At 41.4% G+C, this 22,010-nt stretch overlaps 1 protein-coding gene across 1 annotated transcript in view; it reads right to left on the bottom strand.

Annotated features, from left to right (window-relative positions):
- BRINP1 (BMP/retinoic acid inducible neural specific 1) overlaps window positions 1-22,010 on the bottom strand; it is a 232,732-nt gene that overhangs the window by 17,916 nt on the left and 192,806 nt on the right. The window contains exon 7 of the mRNA XM_056138596.1: window positions 18,483-18,705. Coding sequence (XP_055994571.1) covers window positions 18,483-18,705 — 223 coding nt within the window. The remainder of the gene's footprint in view (window positions 1-18,482; window positions 18,706-22,010) is intronic.

Below are 22,010 nucleotides of genomic sequence, written 5' to 3'. Positions count from 1 at the left end.
TTACAAAATTTTGTGCTTGGGTTTCAGTTATACAATGATTGAATACCCATCCCTCCACCAGTGCCCATTCTCCACCACCACTGATCCCAGTACTCCTCTCACCCCCCAATCCCCCATCCTACCCTGCCTCTATGGCAGGGCATTCCCTTTTGTTCTCTCTCTCTCTCTTTTGGTTTGCAAAAGAGGCATTGAGTGGCAATCCTGTTCTGTCTATAGTCTACTTTCCGCATGCATCTCCCATCCTGGGAGGATCCTCCCAACTTCCTTTATTAGGTACACCCTTCTCTATCTGAGCTGCCTTTTCCCCTAGCATCTAGCACCTTGTTTTGATCTTAACCTATAAAATGGAAGCAGTACCAAGCCCATACTTCCCGACTCATGACAACTGCAAGATAATAAATGTGCATTTCTTTAAGTCTATAAATTTGTGGTAATTTGTTGCACAGTAATACAAAACTAATACAGTTTCTCTGGCCAAGACACTTCTGCACTCAGTTTCATTTACTCTTTAATAAAACGACAGAAATAGATTAGATGATATTTTAGGTTATTTGACAGCTATGACACTTTATGATTTTGTAATTTTAGGTCATTTAACCTTTCCAAGCCTCAGATTTCTAAGGCACAAGATGGATGCAGAACCAGTGTTTGGCCAGTTTCATTTTATCAGCTGAATTCTAACCTCTTCATGCACAAAGATACACCTTGCCTTTTAGATTTTTTTTTGGGGGGGGGACCACACCCAGCAGTGTTCAGGGCTTTCCCCTGGCTCTGCACTCAGGAAACTATATAGCATTTAGGGGATCAAACCCATGCTTTACCTGTTTACTATCTCTCCAGAGCAACCCTTGTGTTGTTTACCATTCTACATCATGCCTGGCATGTAGGAGGCATGCACCAAGTACTTGTTAAATTAAGGAATACATGGATGAATGGATTAAGATTCAGGATCAACAGTAATATAAATTTGACAAAACACAAGCAGTTCTGGCAGCAGAAGAAAAGAGTATTATTTTATAATATTGGGCATAAGCATGTCTATGAATCTTGGTTTTTCTCCCCTGAAAATGAGAAGAATAATCCTAGCTCCTGCCTACACAGGTTACTATAAAGATGAGATGAGGTCACTGATGGAATCCCTTTGCAAAATACAAACCTTATAATAAGATATCTGTTTTAGTAATAGTGTACTTTTTTAAGATCAGAAAAGTCCCTAATCCAAATGGGGTAAATTTATTCTCTAATTATGCCAGAACCTGAGTGTCTTCCTGCTGTTTCTTTGGCGGCTGCTGGTTAGCAGACATGCTACCTCTTCACAGGAGAGCTACTTGCTGGGAAACAAAGTCATTAGCATCTGCTGAAGCAGAAGGTATTTGAAACTCAACTCAGAGAAGTCTGGCTAAAGGATGAGGATCACTGTTGAAAAGACAGGATCACAACTTTGGTATCACATCAAATAATAAGGATCAATGTCTTTTATTCTGATATAAAACACTTTCCCTAAGCTGTGTACTGAGGAACTCACTGTCTCAGAAAACTTTAAGAGGGATATTGCCGGTCAAGAAAGTAATTTTGACACAAACTGTCCACCATCATTGATTCCAAAAGATTTAAAAACAGCAACAAGAAGTTTGAAAAATACACAGCTTTAACCCTGTCTTCATTTTTTTGAAAAAATAATTCAACATTTCTAAATATATTCAATCATAGAGAGTACATATTCCCTTTCTCCCTTGAAAGCACAGCACAGGATTCACTTATGGGAATTCACTTTTACTTGGGTTCTGTCAAGTACATAATAAGGCGAGACCATATTTATGGCAGTCAGGGGACTCTTTTAATTCAAGGTTAGATTCAAGTTTTCAGACGAGCAACATTAGCATCCTAACTTCAGACCCATCCCACAGCTACTGAACCAGAAACCATGGGAGACTTAGGGTTCCGTGTCCCAAAAGCTGTCTGATTATGATACCCGCTACATTTGAGAAACACTGCTACAATCCATGCATCCATGGTAAAGTTTATGTCAACATAATACTGAATCCTTTTACACCCAGGAGAGAGATTCCATTGATTTTCAGTTCATCTTTCAATGACTGTTAGAAAACATTTAAACCATAGCCTTCCCAATAGCTACTTGCCATCTAAATAGTAATATACAAACTCCTACACAGCCACATATTCAATCTCTCCCTAATTTCATCTGAACACACTAGTCTAATTTTATTCAATAACAATAAAAGACAATTACACCATCTAATATATGCTAAGAACACTGCATATACATCTTGGATAATTCTCCTAATAACTCTGTGGAGAAAGTATTCATGTAGGCCAAATTTTATAGATGACCTCCACTAATAGACTTATGGATGGATGATGCTGAGTATACAACTCATCTTGATTTAACTGTCTCATGTATTCAATCTAGATTTATATGCACTCTCCCTGATTTCTGATTTTCAACTTCTGGATGAAATTTTCCTATCATCTAATTCTTCATAAGTGGTTGTTGTTCTCTTGTACAGAAAATCAACCTCCCCATCCCAAGTTTAGAGCATTATCATCCTTCAACTCCCATCTCAAATGCTCTCACTTCAATTCAGCAGATGCTGTGTCATTATGTGCCTGGCACTTTACTTGTCACTAGGTGAGATTTGTGGCAGGAAAGAAGAGCTCCTGAACTTATGGAATTTGTAGTTTGGTAGGGGAAAATGTGGATGAAATGTTAAGAAAGGTGAGGAGGTGGTAAGTTGTGCCCATTTTTTTTAAAGTCAGGCAGAATGTAAAAGAAACATATAATAAGAGAATGTAAACTGGGTTGTATCTTAAATTCAATACTTCTTATAGAACAATCCAAGCCACAGGGAAGGGAATTACTCAGTCCCTCTAGCAAGGATGCATTTCTCTCTTTTATACCTTTCCTGCTATCCAGATTCTTTGTTTATAAATTAAAAAGCCTACTTTATAATTTACTGGAACATATTTTATAAGCTTGTTGTAAAGATGAAATAAGCATATGTGAGGCAGTTAAAACTGTTTCTGCTACCTAATAAATGATCAATATCTGTTAACTATCATCACCATCATTTTTCTTTCTTACAAAGGGACCTCGAATAAGTGGCTATATGTGAAGCAAGTTACTAGGAATAGGAGCGTCTGTGTCAGTGTAAGTTCTAAATAACTGACCCCCAAGTCAGCCACACAATTGACACTCTTTACTCCATCAGATCAGTGTGCAGCGTGAGACTTACAGCATGCTGAGGTGAGGGTTCATGGCTGATTGGCAACTCTCCTGCAAACCTCACTATGCCAGTTCCCTCCAAGGAACTGAAACTTACCAAGGGTCAGTCTTGCTTGTTGCTGAACTTGCTCATGATATGTATATTTATCGGTACATATCTGATATAGGATAATTGATATTGATGTATTTGATTCCTCTGCCCTTCTTGGAGAGCCCGGCAAGCTACTGAGAGCATCTCACCTGCACGGCAAAGCCTGGCAAGCTACCCGTGACGTATTCAATATGCCAAACACAGTAACAAGTCTCAAAATGGAGATGTTACTGGGCCCGCTAGAGCAAAATCGATGAACAACGGGAAGACAATGTTTGTTTTATAGTCTTATAAGTAAGGAATTAAAATAAAAATAAATCAAATATGAGTTGTCTTTTCTGTGGTAATTAGTTTAAAATCTAAGGAAAAATTCTATAAAAACCAGAATCTTTGAAACTGCTGCTATTGTTTGGCTGCCAAGATAGCCCAAAGGACTGTAGTACATCTCTTGCATACAGTGACCCCAGATTCAGTCACGGTACTGTTATGTGTCTCCCCACTTCACCACTTTCTCCTCACCATCCTAGCATTGCCTTGGTACTATAAGCTCAAGTACTGAGCTATTTGGCCTTTACAAAAAGGTTTAACATTGTCAGCAGAGGTCCTGAGCACTGCTGGGGAACCCTGTCCTCCACCAACAATGCACACACACACACACACACACACACACACCAATACACACACAAACACACACACAGAGTTACCAATGTTAATTTAGGAATAAAAAAACCTAAACAGGTTGGATGGGCTGATAAAAAATCTGGAAACATCAGATTATTTCTTATGAGTTTTTATACTGCGGCACCACTCTGAATAAATCAAAGTTGGAAATTTACACACCTGTAGGTGTGACTTATGCAGCATTTGAATGTAACTTATGTAGAATTTGAAACTGATTTAAGTCAACAGCCTTTAAAAAGAGTTTTGGCCTTTTCAGGGTCACAGACCAATGGAACAGGGTGGAATATTCGTACACACCACCCCAAATGTATGAACATCTAATCTTTGATAAGGGAGCAAGAAGTGTGAAAGCCTCTTCAACAAATGGTGCTGGCATAACTGGACAACCACATGCAAAAAAATGGGCTTAGACCTCGACCTAACACCATGCACAAAGTAAAGTAAAAAGTAAAGTAAAGGCCCTCCCGTTGATCATCGATTTGCTCAAGCGGGCCCAGTAACGTCTCCATTGGAGACTTTGTTGTTACTGTGTCTGGCATATCGAATACTCTCGGTAGCTTGCCGGGCTCTCCGAGAGGGGCGGAGGAATCGAACTCGGGTCGGCCATGTTGGCTGCGTGCAAGGCAGAAGCCCTACCCGCTGTGCTACCATGCACAAAAGTAAGATCAAAATGGATTAAAGATCTCAACATCAGGCCAAAATCCATAAGGTACATTGAAGACAAGGTTGCAAAACCCTCCACTATATTGAGGCTAATGGTATCTTCAAAGACGACGCTCCACTGACCAACCAAGTGGAAACAGAGATAAACAAATTGCTCTATCTTAAAGTAAGAAGCTTCTGCGCCTCAAAAGATACAGTGACCAGAAAACAAAGACAATCTACAGAATGGGAAAGGATATTTACCCAATACCCATCTGATAAGGGGTTAATAACATGGATATACATAGCACTGGTTAAACGCTACAAGAAGAAAACATCCAACCCCATCAAAAAATGGGGTGATGAAATGAACAGAAACTTTCCCAAAGAAGAAATTCGAATGGCTAAAAGGCACATAAGAAAATGCTCTACATCACTAATCATCAGGGAGATGCAGATCAAAACCACAATGAGACATCATCTCATACCACAGAAACTGGCCCACATCCAAAAGAACAAAAGCAACCGGTGTTGGCGTGGGTGTGGGGAGAAAGGGACTCTTCTTCACTGCTGGTGGGAATGCCGACTGGTTCAGCCCTTTTGGAAAACAGCATGAACAATTCTCAAAAAATTAGAAATTGAGCTCTCATTTGACCCAGCAATACCACTCCTGGGAATATATCCCAGAGAGGCAAAAAAGTACAGTCGAAATGACATCTGCACTTCTATGTTCATTTTGCACTATTCACAATAGCCAAAATCTGGAAAAAACCTGAGTGCCCAAGAACAGATGATTGGTTAAAGAAACTTTGGTACATCTACACAATGGAGTTCTATGCAGCTCTTAGAAAAGATGAAGCCATGAAATTTACATACAAGTGGTACTACATGGAAAGTATTATGCTAAGTGAAATGAATCAGAAAGCAAGGGACAGACATAGAAAGATTTCATTCATTTGGGGAATATAAAGTAAAAAAATGGGAGACTAACACCCAAGAATAGCCGAGATAAGTACCAGGAGGTTCGCTCCATGGCTTGGAGGTCAGCTGCACATGCTAGGGAAAAAGGCAGCTCAGATAGAGAAGGGAGCACCAAGTAAAGGGTGTTGGGAGGATACTCCCAGGATGGGAGATGCATGCTGAAAGTAGACTATAGACTGAACAGGATTGCCACTCAATGCCTCTTTTGCAAACCACAGCACCAAAAAGGAGAGAGAAAACAAAAGGGAATGCCCTGCCACAGGGGTGGGGTAGGATGGGGAGAATGAGGGGTGTGTGGGAGGGATACTGGGACCACTGGAGGTGGAGAATGGGCACTGTTGGAGGGATGGATACTCAATCATTGTATAACTAAAACCCAAGCACAAACATTTGTAAGTCTACAACTGTACCTCATGGTGTTTCACTAATAAAAATTAAAAAAAAAAAGTTTTGGCCTTTTTCAAAAGGCTGGCCAATGGATACGTATTTACATGCTTTATCCTTAAATAAGATGTATTTATATAATTTCATCACAAAGGTATCTTAAGAGTCTCTACTTAAACTTAACTTTTTCAAACTAACAAATTGCTGGTCTCTGATTTTGTTTGCTAAGGAGGTCTGTTTGGTTTCTTAGAATAGATATTCTTTTACTGATTTTCCAGTATTATGTATTCCTTTACTTCCACTATACCAATTAGAAAATCAAAGTTTTTATAATTTATTGCTGAGAAAAGTTTATATTGCTAGTAAGAGGATAGTCATAGGCAGCAGTCTATCAAACCCAAGTGTCAGAAGTTTAACTATTTGAAATCCTGCTATCCTGCTGCTTTTCTTTGCAATACTGTTATACTTTTAAGGCTCATAACCTAGCTACTTTAATGGAACCCTCTATTTCTTGAGGGCTGGAATATTTTTAATAAACAAGCAGAGTCTATGGCTTTAGGCTCTATCAATATTGTACCCATATATTTCTATATAGATATGCAGAGTTTCCATGTATATTATATAAATTACTTGGATGTTAACTCTGCGGGGTGCCTATTCTTATTATCTTGATGTTCCAGGTGAGGAAACAGAGAGCTCAGGTAAGGTTAGAGAAATTTGGAGGTCACACATCTAATAAGTGATGGAGCAGGCAGGGACTGTCAGTTTAATAAACTGACACTTACTGCAGTTCAATAAAAGGTAAGAATTCCTCTTCCTCTGCCCCTCTGCAGGAGTCTATGGTGATTAAATCTGGAGGCAAGTACAAGATTCAGAGGGAAGAATCAAACTTGGTAGGTGGGTAGGGTCATCCCATAGAGATCACGATTATCTTGGTTGCAGGAATCTTCTCATAGACACTAATTAAACACCATATGAAGCAGACAGTATGTTCATAGCTGACATGGGGTCAGAAGCCCTGGGCTTAGGACGAGTCCGAGGGGGATGCTCCCAAGAGTTTTCTATCTCAACAATGTCTAATAACATTATGCATGACTACAGTCTTAAAGGTCTGGGCATGTGAATAGAAGAAATAAAAATAAATCCAAGACCAAGAGTCATGGCGAAATGCCAACGATTATACTGTCTGCTCTTCAGTTAAAGTTCCACGGGTGCTCTTTCCCTCACAAAACTAAATATAAACTCTAAGAAATAAAGACAAGCTGATAGAGGAGGTGAAAAATTAGATCATACTGACACGAACCACCTACTCAGCGCTAGATATTCTATTTGATCTCATTGAACAGACACTTCGAAGTGTCTGGTTTTATCTCCTTTTCTTTTTCTTTCAAATATTAATAAGGTACATTTCCTAAAGTAACAGAGCTAACAAAAAATAGTTTCACAGGATCCACTTTATCATACTGCTTGGCTTCTCAAAGTCTCAGGACCTGACCAGGAGTTGTCACCACGTCACCAGACACATTTTGGCTTTAGAGCCTTCAGTTCTGAGTAAGAAGTGTTATCTACAATTACACAAAATAGATGAACAATCCATTGATTATTCTTATGGCAATGGGACTCAATCATAAATAATTATATCAACATTTCTTTGGAATCCCATATCCAGCAGAAAATAATTCATCCATGTATCAACAGCTGATACTCTGTGCCAATTTCTATGCTAGGTAGTTAGGATGCTGGTATATGAGAAAGGGCATGGGCACAGATGCACTGAGGAAATCCCTAGTCTAATGGAATGGTGGGGGGAAATAGTTTTTAAGGACAGATTAACAAAGCATTAGTGGCAAGCAGATATGCATTTCAGTTGGAAAGTCAGAACACAGGAAAAACACATAATAGGTCTAAACACAGTTTTTTTTAAATGCTGGAAAAGAATGCTTTATACTAAGATCTGAAGTCGTGGGGAAATTACTGCAGTAGGAGATAAATCTCCAGGTTGAGGGAATAGCATGTGTGAATCCCACAGAGCAGGAATGGATGGTGGACACTTAATGAACAAAAGGACAGTTAGTATGGCTGCAGCTGACAGATCACAGAAAGGTGTGAAACCCAGCAGTAGCATAAGAAGCAGGTCAGGTCAAGGCCAAATCATGGCCAAGCTCAAAAGCAACTTAAGACCGTGTTTTTTTTTTTTTTCTATTAAGAACAGTAATAAAGCACTAGAAAGTTTTTAGAAAGGTTGTGACAAGACTGAATTTGCTTGTTAAGAAGTAATTCTGACTGCCTTGTGGAACATAGGTTGGAAAGTCATTAGAGTATATTCTGGGAGATGTAGTTAAAGGCCATTGTAATTTAGGGCAAAAGAAGATCTTAGTTTGAACTATAGGCCACTCATTAAAATGGACTAATTAGCATCATTTGAAAATAATACTGCTCAAAGATTTTGTGATTGACCTTCTACCAATATTTGGGAGTTGAACTATAACTCCTAGATTTTCTGTGAGTGATCCTTTACCTACATTCAGTTAGGACCTCAGAATAATTGAGCCCAGATATTTTTAAATGGTTTTAGGTAAGAAAAAGGGGAGGGGAAGAGAGAGATCACTTTACTTATTTTTTCAGATATGTTTCAATTACAAAGTTTTCATAAAGGAAGCAAATAAAGAGTTCTGACGAAAAATGAGGTGTAATTGCTCATCACTCATCACAGTTTCACTGGTACCTTATTGCCTTTGGAGTATCTACTACAGATGCATAGTAAATTTAGTCTGGCCCACACAAGGAAGATTTATGACTTGAACTCAGCTCCCTGGTTTAAACCAGTATTTTTTTCACATGAGGCTACAAAATAATACTTCCAGGACAAATGCTTTGTTACTTGCATCTTCAAATGCCTCCAAGTATCTGGCAAAGAGTTGTGTGTGGTCAAGTAAACATCTATGGAACTGTAGGTGGTCAAGTTAACATTTATAGAATTGCATTGAAGGCAACTGAACTCAGTATCACTCAAGATAACTGTGTGCTTCTCATCTTCCTTCCTCTCTACCATCACTTCCTCCCTCCATTCCTCCTTCTTACATCCTCTCCCTTTTCCACTCTCCTTTTTCTATTGCATCACAGGTGATTCACAGAATTTTTTTTTTGTAGTCTAAGCAGATAATCTTGGATGATCATGAAATACCTAAACAGCATCTCAGGGGCAAGTGTGCAGGACTATCTGGATTTGAATCCTGCTCTAGAACCTAAAAAGTAATCTCTCCTGTTATATAACCTCCAGAAAATTGTGTAACATCTGTCTACTTTAATGTACCACTCATAAAAATATGACATAATCAACAGCTTAGAGACTTTAACTATTAAATGTTTCATTGGACCTAAGCTCCTCTCCACCCTCTTTTTTTTGCGTTTTGGGTCACACCTGGAAATGCTCAGGGGTTATTTCTGGCTTTGCACTCAGGAATCACTCCTGGAGGTACTCAGGGGCCATATGGAATGCTGGGAATCAAACCCGAGTGGGCAGCGTGGAAGGAAACCGCCCTACCCGCTGTGCTATCGCTCCAGCCCCTCCATTCTCTTATTGATGAATTTGTTTCACATTCACTCTGATTGTGCAAGTCCCCTCTGCAGAGCGTGCAGAGTTGACAAAATGCTTCCAGACAAACCATCTCAGCCAATAACGATAGAGACCATCTGAGATCAGCAGGTAGAAATTATGATACCCATTTCACGGATATGACCAAATTTGAGCAACTAACTCTTGATGTCTGGTAAAGAACAGTGATCAAACTCAAAGTCTACCACTCTATTTTAAATTCTCTACATAGTAAAGATCCCTTGGCGGTTACATAATCCACGAGGAACCCTCCTTGAGGGTTCCTCCCAGAGGTCTGACTGCAGTACCATGGTCAGACACTAGGGTGTGCTCCTATACAGACTAATGGAAATCCACCCAGGTATTTCTCCAACACTCCCTCTCCCCAGATGCCAATATCCACCCCCATCCCCCCCCCAATAAATAAAATCTTTAAAAAAAGTTCATAATAGATAGGCATTCAACAAATATTTGACAAATACTTGGTTGGGTGCTGAATGCCTCATCCACAGGCTGGTGTGAAATTAGTATTTCTGCCCCCATTCCAATAAGCAATTGAGGTTCAACGAATCTTGTTGCTTTCTGATTTCAGCACTCAAGTAATCTGTCAAGAATTACTTGCTAAGTTGACCTATACCAAATGTGGACTCCTCATTTTATGTACGGGAATTGCATCTACTTGTCATTGTGCTTAGGTCCCAGATGTATTCAGGGTCCCACAACTGCGCCTGTTCTGAATCTGACTACTTTAGATCACAGCCTATAAAACTTGAATCCTCTGGGGCTGGAGACTGTAACTGTAAGACTCTTTTCTTTCTTTCTCACAGCCAAATCAAATTTGATCCCCAGCACTACATATGGCCCAATGAACACTGTCAGGAGTGATCCCTGAGCACAGAACTGCTTCAGAGTAATCATCATGAGTGAACACTGCTGGGTGTGCTTTTTCATCACCCCTTCCCCTCACAAAAAAATGAAGGCCAAAAAATTTGAATTTTGTTCTCCCACGACACCCAAGACCTTGATTAGCTCAACCCAATCATTGGCATTGTCATGCATTCAAGAATGATGACCGCACTTAGCAGAGAAACCTCTCCTTGGCACTGCATATAGCTAAGGATCTCATAGGGCTCTTGTCTGCTAAGCCCACCAGTGGAGTTGGAGTCAACCATGCAGCTCTTTCTGCCACCTGTTCTGCCCAGGTGACCTAAATAAACTAATTAGCTTGCTGACTCATCAATTCTCTTATCTATCAAACAAATTCAATGGCATCAACTGGAGAGGGGCAGTGTGAAGATTAGATGAAAAGTATCATCATCAACACTCAACTTTGCTGATTTTAGTACGGTCTAAGCAATATGTAAGTATAAAGTATTGGTGCCTAGTTAAAACAATAATAAGAAAAACATCATTTACACAATGGAGTACTATGTAGCTGTTAGAAAGGATGAAGTCATGAAATTTACATACAAGTGGTACTACATGGAAAGTATCATGTTAAGCGAAATGACTCAGAAAGAAAGGGATAGACATAGAAAGATTGCATTCATCTGGGAAACATAAAGTAACAAAATAGGAAACTAACACCCAAGAATGGCAGAGATTAGTACCAGGAATTTTACTCAATGACCCGGAGGACAACCACACATGTTAGGGGCAAAGGGAGCTCAGAAAGAAAAGGGAACACCAAACAAAGGGTGTTGGGAGGATCCACCCACGATGGGAGAGCATGCTGAAAGTAGACTATCGACCAAACATGATTGCCACTCAATGCCTCTTTTGCAAACCACAGCACTCAAAAGGAGAGAGAGGGGAAATGCCCTGCCACAGAGGCAGGGTGGGACGGGGGCTGGGGGGTGGAAGGGATACTGGAATCCGTGGTGGTGGGAAATGCGCACTGGTGGAGGGATGGGTGTTTGATCATTGTATAATTGAAACCCAAGCACAAAAATGTGTAAGTCTGGAAAAAAAATAAAATGTTTTATAGCGGAAAAAAAAAAGAAGAAAAACATCAACCATGTGTTGAATGTTTTTAGGATTCCAAATACTGTTCTAACCACATAAAGCACATGAAAGCACTTAATTCTCAAGACAATCTTATGAGGTAGGTATGATTTAGAGATGAAGACATTGAGGTTTAAAGATGGTACTGACTTTCCCAGAATTAAGATTCAAGTAGCTGACAAAGCTAAGGTTTAAACATAGGGAAACTGACTCCAGAATCTTTATACTAAACCCTATTGTCTTACAAATTGTTGATAAATTAGTGGTTGTTGGGCAAAATATGATAGTACAGGGGGTAGGGCATTTGCCTAGCATATGACCAACCTGGGTTTGATGCCCAGCATCCTATATGGTCCCCCAAGCCCACCAAAAGTAATCCCTGAGTGCAGAGCCAGGAGTTAGTCCAGAGCATTGCTGAGTGCAACCTAAAAACAAATAAAAAACCAACAAACAAGCAAATAAAAATGAAGCAGTTGTCACTGTACTTGTATTATTATTGTTAGTATTAATCTTATTCACTTTTCCTAAATAGTCACCTCTACCTTCAATCATATTCATTGCATCTAGTGGTACCCAATCTCCAAAGATAATTCTCTCTGTCTCCTAGCAGTCCCAGTTTCCAGTATTCTCATTCAAGAATATGTATTGGTCAAGAGAATATGGCATTAGTGATGCCTTTAAACTTTGAAGACTAGATTCTAAGACTTTTGCAGCTTCCATTTGCTTCAGGATGCTCCACTGTGACATGAAGCCCAGACAACATGGAGAGGGCACATGTAAATTGCTCTGGCTGGAAACCCCAGCCAAGCTCTCAGCTGACTGCCAGCATCAACTGCCAGGGTTGGGAAGAAGCCTCCATCGATGCTGAGTCCAGTGAGATCCCCAGGCAGTTTCAGCCAAGCCAAGTGGAGAGACCTCTGGCTGTGCCCTGTCAACCTACAGAACTATGAGAGATGAAAAAAAGAGTAGCTCTGAGCCACTAAGTTTTGGGGTAAACTCTTTGGAATCAACAGACGACAGATTCTGCCTTGCCGCCCAATCAGAAGGGCCCAGCATGCTCTGAGACCAAGCTCCAGTGGTATGTATTTGACTTTGTACTGAAGATAACAAGTACGTCTTAGAAGTACAAGAATTATGATTGCCATTTACTGACTTTGGTGCATTATTAAGTGCTCTGTGACACAGTTTCCTTTCCTTTTTTTTTAAAGAATATGGTTTGCTGGGCTGGAGCAATAGCACAGCAGGTAGGGCGTTTGCCTTGCACACGACTGACCTGGGTTCAATTCCCAGCATCCTGCCAGGAGTAATTCCTGAGTGCATGAGCCAGGACTAACCCCCGTGCATAGCCGGGTATGACCCAAAAGTATATATATATATATATATATATGTATATATATATGTATATGTATATGCATATATACATACATAAATATATATATATATATACATATGGGGCTTGAGTGATAGCACAGCGGTAGGGCGTTTGCCTTGCACGCAGTCAACATGGCCGACTCAAGTTCAATTCCTCCGCCCCTCTCGGAGAGCCCGGCAAGCTACCGAGAGTGATGTATTCGATATGCCAAACACAGTAACAACAAAATCTCCAATGGAGACGTTACTGGGCCCACTCAAGCAAATCGATGAACAATGGGAGGGCCTTTACCTTTATCTATCTATCTATATATATATATATATATATATATATATATATATCACAATCACAACCATCCTGTTATTCGTCGATTGCCTCGAGCAGGCCCCAGTAATGTCTCCGTCGTCGTAGCCCTGAGATTTTTTTAAAAAGTGCCATATTCAATGCTCTTTCAGAGTTAGGAGAATGAGACCATTCATTGTTACTGGTATTTGGCATATTGGGTACACCATGGGGAGTTTGCCAGACTCTGCCATGTGGGCAGGTTACATTCGGTAGCCTGCCATTTTGTCAAATGAGTTAATGAAATTTATTTATTTAAGCTTTTTTGGGGGGGGTCACACCAGGAGATGCTCAGGGGTTACTCCTGGCTCTGCACTCAGGAATTAATCTTGGTAGTGCTTGGGGGACCACATGGGATGCCGGGGATCAAACGTGGGTTGGCTGTGTGCAAGGCAAATGCCCAACCCGCTGTACTATCACTCTAGCTCCAACTGTGACTCAGTTTCCTTCTCCATAAAATAGAAATGATAAAGGACAGTAAACAAAGTTCTTAGTTCATAAGATTGCAGTGAGAAGATCAGTTAATTTATTTAAGAGGCTTAGAGCTGTGCTTATCCTTTAGAATTCATGTTGATTCAACTTTCTTTACCCTTCCCTTCATCTCTCTCTCTCTCTCTCTCTCTCTCTCTCTCTCTCTCTCTCTCTCTCTCTCTCTCCCTCCTACACATACATATATACCCTTATTTCCCTGTCTCTTAACTAAGCTATGTACTTTTCTATGCCTTTTAATTTTAAGATCTTAATCCTCATACTTAACCTGAGGGCCAGTGTTTATAATCTCCTGCTGCAAATGAAGTGCAGGGACTTACATAAAGCCTTGTAGCCATTAAGTGGTAGAATGAGAATTGGCCCCTGGTTATGTCTATCTGAGGTCCCATACTTTTTCCTGTTCTTTGTCTCTTTTACATACAACCTCAGCTGGGCTGCCCCTTTGTGAACACACGCCAAAATCCCTGGCTGCCAATCATGACAGCATCTACTTGAAAGATTCACAATTCACAGGGTCTAGTATACAAGAGAATCTTGTGCTTTTTTTTTTTTCCTTTTTGGGTCACACCCAGTGATGCACAGGGGTTACTCCTGGCTCTGCACTCAGAATTACTCCTGGCGGTGCTCAGGGGACCATATGGGATGCTGGGAATCGAACCTGGGTTGGCCGCATGCAAGGCAAATGCCCTACCCACTGTACTATCATGCCAGGAGGGCTGGAGCGATAGCACGGCGGGTAGGGCGTTCGCCTTACACGCGGCCAACATGGCCAACCCGAGTTCAATTCCTCCGCCCCTCTCGGAGAGCCCGGCAAGCTACCGAGAGTATTCGATATGCCAGACACAGTAACAACAAAGTCTCCAATGGAGACGTTACTGGGCCCGCTCGAGCAAAATCGACGATCAACGGGAGGGCCTTTACCTTTACCTTTAGTATACAGGAAAATCATAGCCCAGAAATCCATTCATTTGCAAAACCCAGCTCTCTCTGCACAGGTGTCCTGAGGTCCACAGTGTTAGCACCTCTGTCTGGTACTTGCAGGGAGTCATCTTGCTTGGGGTGTAAGAAAAAGTCATTAAGCATCAGACTTAGATATCAGGAAACAGCCCAGAGCCAGGCTAAGGAGCTCAGGTCTCCTGAGCAACTTCAGAGAAATTTAAATGGTGTCCAGTTTCTGGGTCCCCCCACTCTTGGTATCCAGCATTCGATAATCATTAAATGAGTGTAACTGAGAGACGTACTGCAGTGGAATTTGAGGCATCCTCCTGACCTGAATGAAGAAGGGATATAATGAGGAGTACGAGTTTTCTTTTCACAAGAAGAGAGAAGGCAATAATACCATATGCCATTTTTCTTTTGTTTGTTTGAAGGTGAGAAAGCATTAACAATTGCTGACAGCTAGCAGCTATGCAGGAAGAGTTCCTGGATGTGAACATGTGTGTTCAGAACAGTGAAGCAACTTCCCAAGGTTACACAGCTCCCTGATGAGAGGGCACGATCCCCAATCCAGTCCCTGACTTTGATGTTCTTCCCACCACAGATTTGACCTATCTCCTTCCTGAGTTCTCCCAAACCTGTTCCTAGATGAGGCACACTGATGGTGCTTTGTGCACTGTATTTTTCCTCATCTTTAATAAGTATATTGGACATTTTTCTCACTTTTAATAAACATATTCATCTAGTGTCTTGGGATCTTTGGACCCTCCTCCCCACTCTGCAAAATTGGCAGATTTGGATATATAGAAAAATTGGTATATCTGTTCAAATTCTGGTAATGTTTATTTTTATTTTATTATTACTTTTTATTTTTATTTTTAATTGAATTACCATGAGATACATAGTTACAAAGCTGTTTATGATCAGATCTCAGTCATACAATGATCCAACACCCATCTCTCCACCAGTGTCCATTTTGCACCACCAATAACCCCAGTTTCCCTCCCCCTCACCCAGCCTGCCTCCATGGCTCTATAACAGGCACTTTCCTTGTCTCCCTCCCCTCCCCTCCCCTCCCCTCCCCCCTTTCCCCTCCCTTCTCCCTTTCCTCCTCCCCTCCCTTCTCCTCTCCTCTCCTCTCCTCTCCTCTCCTCTCCTCTCCTCTCCTCTCCTCTCCTCTCCTCTCCTTCTCCTCTCCTCTCCTCTCCTCTCCTCTCCTCTCCTCTCCTCTCCTCTCCTTCTCCTCTCCTTCTCCTCTCCTCTCTTCTCCTCTCCTCTCCTCTCCTCTCCTCTCCTCTCCTCTCCTCTCCTCTCCTCTCCTTCTCCTCTCCTTCTCCTCTCCTTCTCCTCTCCTCTCCTCTCCTCTCCTCTCCTCTCCTCTCCTCTCCTCTCCTCTCCTCTCCTCTCCTTCTCCTTCTCCTTCTCCTTCTCCTTCTCCTTCTCCTTCTCCTTCTCCTTCTCCTCTCCTCTCCTCTCCTCTCCTCTCCTCTCCTCTCCTCTCCTTCCCTCCCCACCTCTTCCCTCCCCACCTTTCCCCTCCCCTCCCCTCTCTCTCCTTCTGGGCACTATGGTCTGCAACCCAGATATTGAGTGGTTACTGTGCCTGCTCCTTTACCGACTTTCAACACGTAGTTCCTATCCAGAGTGAACATTTCCAACTATCTTTGTCATAATGATCAGTCTACGGTTGGAAACAATTGGGATAGAGTGGTAATGTTTAAATGGTACCTTTGTGCTCAATGACTAAAACAAACAGTCCTAGGGCCCTTCAATTTCTTTACCTAAGACTAAATCAAAAGTTACTTGTTACCCAGACTGAATTATATCTAGTCCATCCTCTCTAAGCAGCCTGGCTAAGTTCTTCGTTATCAGCACTTCAAAATATTACTCTATTTGCATATCTGGATTTAATTACTACTACTACTACTACTACTACTACTACTACTACTACTACTACTACTATTTTGGTTTTAGGACCACATCTGGTAAGGTCAGGCTTTACTCCTAGCTCTTTATTCATGGATCACTCCTGGCAGACTCAAGGGACCATACAAGTGTCTACCTGCCGTACTATCTCTCTAGCCCCATGTCTTTTAAGAGACTGCTTTCACACCAGGTCACTGAGGTGAATCATAATACAACATGACCGGCATTCTTACAAGAAAAAGCGATCAGCACAGAGGTGCAATAAGAGGCAAAGCCAGATACTTAGCAGGGAGACGATGGCCAACTACAAAGATGAAACTGCAGAATAAACACACCCTACCAGGATCAACAATCTCAAACTTCCAGTTTCCACAACTGCAAGGCACAAAGTAAATTTCTCTTGTCAAATGCTCTTTCTGGAAGTCCTAGAAAACTGGTACGTGAGGGGAAGGCCTTCAGCTGCAGGAAACTAGGAAGGAGCGTTTCCTTAAATTGCTCTGGATAAATACTTCTTTGAGTTTGCTTCATTCTATTCCAGGTCCTGACCAAAAGAAAAAACCCTCAGGAAAAGAAAAATCAGTTGATGAACTATGTAAATCATCGTATTCATCATTATGATAGAGATGATAATCTCTGTTATGCCAAATAATCCTTTTTGGGGGCAAGGGGGCATAGTCAGCGGTACCCATTGCTTCCTCTCTGCACTCAGATATTAGTCCTGGTAGAGCTCAGGGGACCATAAGAGGCAAGTAAGTGCCTTGCCCACTGTACTATCTCTCTAGCCCTTTGCCAATTAATCTTAAAATTAAATAGATGGGCGCTAGAGTGATAGTACAGTGGAGACGGTGTTTGGATGCTCGATTCGATCCCTGGCACCCCATATGGTCACCTGAGAGTCACCCCAATTAGTTCCTGAGTGAAGAGGCAGGAGTAACCCCTGAAGATCACCAATGTGGCACCCAAACAAATAAATTAAATAGATAAGGAGTAAGAAGATAGTATACCAGCTGGGACACATGCCAGGCATATACCCAACCCCAGTCTCCCGGAAATTGATGTGTGTGGTCCTTGAAACCCCTGACTCCAAGTGGGTGGCTGGATTTTTTTCTGGCAATTCAGGGCCTAAGTAACACTGCATCCTTGGGACTTTGAGTTGAACCGAAGGACAGGTTGGCTGAGAATTGTCAATGAGGCCCTAGATCTTCTGATCACTGCTTGGGAATTCTTCCCCAAATTAAATAGATAAGACATTTTGAACAGCTTAAAAAAGCATTACCATCAGGGCTACTGATAGCTCTAAGAATTAGACAGGACACAGAGGCTGAAAGTCACTGTATATACAAGAATCAAGGAGAAATTCAGGATGATGCCAGTAAGAAAAAATCAGAGCCAAATAAATTAATTAAATTAAAAAGAAAAAAATTCAGAGACAACTGTTTCAGGATCTAAACCACTGCTGGTCTAGATCAGAGATTCCCAAATTCATATCGCCTTCCATCCCTCTCCCCCAAAAAACAAATAATAATAAATATTCTGTGCCCCCTGGAAATCTACCTTCCTTAAGTAAACAAACAGGAAATGCCCTCAGCCCAACTGTACCTGAGATTCCTGCTTCTCTCTCCACATTTCAGCATCCCTGGGGTAGGGACAGTATTTCCCATTTTGAGAAACTCAGATCTAAGTTTGATTCTCAGCCCCTGATGCATGATCCAAACTATACTTGCCTCTGCTTCTATTGAGTTCAAGCAGGTTCCAGGTTTGACACTGCAGAATTGGGAGCGAGTACAGCACTTACCTCTCCCTGGGCAGCTGGTGGTTGGGATTATGGCGACAGCGGACACTGAGTCCAAATAGCTTTCGGGCAGTGCGTTGGATCTTCTGCCTTTGGGCCTCGGTGGCACTCTGCAGGAGTTTGTAGCGGTTCTGCAGGTCCCAGTCATTGCCCCAGTGTTGATGGATGCTCCCGATGGTGAGGAAGTGGTTGCTGGGGAGACGCTTCATAAAGGATTTAAACTCATCTAGCAAGAGACAAAGGCCAAAAGAGAAGGGCTGAGCATGATCTAGTCCCCATAGAAGATCGTCAGCATGACTTAGTCCCGCCCTCAATCAAACAGGCTTGTAGATAGAAAGCTCCTTCAAGGGCAGAAACACCTAACTAGTCTGCTCTGCTCCTAGACGCAATGAGATGGTCCTCATGGCTTACAAGAGGTTTCTTTTGCTTTCCTAATGCTGGACTAAACCTGCATCCTGCATCCTAGTTGAAATTGGGATTTTAGCTTCTGTTATTAGAATATCAACTTTATGAAGACACACACAAGTCACTTGCATTTTTATTGCAATCTATTAAACATTCTTTTATCCAATTCTACAACAAAAATTGCTTTTAGGACTTCCAGTAGAAAGGTAGAACAAAAGTAATGCTGACAAAATACATATGATGGAAACAATATTGATAATGTTAGTCGCATGCTGTTGCCTGGTAAGTGATCACTCACCAGGTTTGATCCCTTTGTGTAGTTCACTTATTTTGAAATATAGAAAAGTATCAAGGGAGGGGGGTCTGGAGTGATAGCACAGTGGGTAGGGTGTTTGCCTTGCACGTGGCCCATGCGGCCAACCTGAGTAACACACAAACACAAAAAATGCTGGACACAGGGCTAAAGATATGATTCAGTGGTAAAATGCATGCCTTGTGTGCATGAGACCTGAGTTCTATCCCCAGCATCACAAACAATAATCATGCCCTATCTCTGATTTTATAACAATTTAAGACATAGACACTGTTAGTATCCTCCTGTTCATAAAAACGAGGATGCAGAGAAGTTAAGTAACTTTCCAAGGTCACAACAGCAAATAAACCATAGAATTGTATCTCCCTGCTGGCTTCAAATCCTATGGTCTTACTTAGAATGCATTCTTGACACATAAAGAAAATCAGTGCATTGGGAGAGAAAAATAAGCATCAAAGGTGCTAAAACTAGAGTCTGAGTCTTGAGAAGTCAGCATCTCATTATAGATAGTCAGACAGACTTTCGTTCAAATTGCACCTTGACTACGGAACAGCTGTGTTCTCTCAACACCTCAGCTTGTCCCATCTGTCAAACAGGTACAATAGCACCCAATCCAAATATGGAAAGAGTGATATAGACTTGTCTGCCTCAATATCCCTGATATATAAAAGGTTGAGTGGATGACGAGAGATGAGACCGAAAAGACAATACAGATGGCACAGGTTGACTGATTTAGAGATCTGGCTGAGCCCCATTATCTTCCAACAAGGAAGACATATAGTTCTTTTTTGGAGGGCTCTGTTGGTCTCAAAGGAGATAGTAGTTATTTCAATAAACCTGAATTTGGGTCAGATAAGAAAATATAATTTAAAGGTTAAAGTGATTTAACTTTCTTACTAAAAGTAGATACCCACTTGAGTGTGCTAACTAGGTCCTATTTGATCACCAACCTTTAGGAGTCATCAAGAAATCGTGACTTTTCTCTTTGACCAGCCAATAATCCCTCCAAATTACCAGGTTGCTAGTCATTACAGTTATGAGCTGAAGGTGATAAAAAAGCAACACATGCAAAGACACAAGTCACTTTTACATGTCTGGGTAGATGAATTTGTCTGAAGGGGTAAAATAATTTTCAAATGCCTAAGCACAAGAAATGTAGAGCAACTGGGTGGACTGGGAGGGAGAAAGTGTGACTCTTAAATCATTTACTTGCATGTCGTATTCAGCTTACTCTGCAGCATCTCACCTCCCACGACCAGCCCACTCAAAGTGGTTTCTCTTCCTTGGGAACTAGGAATACATGTGAATGATCCCACTGCTTCTGTGCATGGTCTCCTTTCCACTCTGCTTTTTAGCAATCTGTAGAATATCTTTGCAAAACCATTGTATCAAATGCTTTTTTTGTTAGCAGCCTAATACCATAATACATTACCATCCTGAATTTCTCTCTTTTATGAATTCCTGGGAAATTTAAATGGACTAATGGGTGCAGGTTCAGAGACATCTACAGTTTAATTCAAGCTGCATGACCCTGAGAAGGCTGAACATAGATGAGTCCTGTGCTCTCAGAACTGGGCTGGGGCGTGGAGTTCATGGAAACTGGTGGTTTGCAAACAATGCTCAATAGAGCCTGGCTTTTATCTGTGGCCAGTACACAGTGAATCCAAGGTATGATTTCATTTGATCAAAGGGTCCCTTGGCTGAAGAACTAAATGCACTCAAATGTTAAAACCACAAGCATGTCCTTTCATTTATCTGATGAGGGAACTGAGGCCTTGGGGACAGGGTAGAATTAAATAATGAAAGCTTCTCCAAGCACTAGATTGAGGACTCCATTACTACTGACTGTCATTTACTATCTGAAACTCTGGAGGATACTGTGGGTCTTGGCACCCTTCCTCTTCTGAATATAAAAATATCACTACTTTCAGATTATAAAGTTCTTTTAAGAAATAGTAATGCTGTATGTTTATTCATTTATATAACATATCTAGGTCATATTATTGCTAAGGAGTCACCTGGCATTTCTGTTGTGGTTTTATTTCTTTTTTGCTTTTGGGGTCACACCCACTGATGCTCAGGGGTTCCTCCTGGCTCTGCACTCAGAAATTACTTCTGGATGTGCTTGTAGGACCATTTGAGATGCCAGAGATTGAACCCGGGTCAGCCGCATGCAAGGCCAGTACCCTATCCGCTGTACTATCACTCCAGTCCCACTTGGCACTTCTTTTTGGAAGGCTTACAACTTATCAGGTTTTTTAAAAAAATCTTCCTAAACTGAGGACACAGTCTTCTTTCCAAACCTTCCAGGACACTGTAGCTCAGAAAATGAAACCCACATCATCAGTGGTCTATTGAACTCCTCTAAAAGTAGTTCCTGATCTTAGTTCAATACCCTTCTCCCCTCCAGCACTTTTAGCTAGTTCAATACTAAGTCCTGTTATTTCCTTCTACATATCTCAGCCTCCAGCCAGCGTGATAGTACAGCAGGTAAAGTGCATGCTTTGCACATGCATGATTCTAGTTAATCCCCAGCATCCCTCACGATCCCTGAGCCCACCAAGAGTGATTCCTGAGTGCAGAGCTAGGAATCAGCAATAAACATCACTGAGTGTGCACCCTACCTCCACCCCCATTGCAATCTCAGCATCTCTTCCCGTTGTCTAATTTTAATACCTTTACCATGCTTCTCAAACACATCAGTCATCTATCTTCTAAGCACCTTATGAGGGTTTCCCATTGGCCCACCTGCATTCCTTCTCTAATCTCTGTGCTGCAGATGCAAACTCTGACTGATCCTCATGCTGATGAAC

The sequence above is a fragment of the Sorex fumeus genome, unplaced genomic scaffold (assembly GCF_029834395.1).
Source record: "Sorex fumeus unplaced genomic scaffold, SorFum_2.1 ptg000129l, whole genome shotgun sequence".
Lineage (NCBI taxonomy): Eukaryota > Metazoa > Chordata > Mammalia > Eulipotyphla > Soricidae > Sorex > Sorex fumeus.
This window is presented reverse-complemented; position numbering and strand designations above follow the sequence as displayed.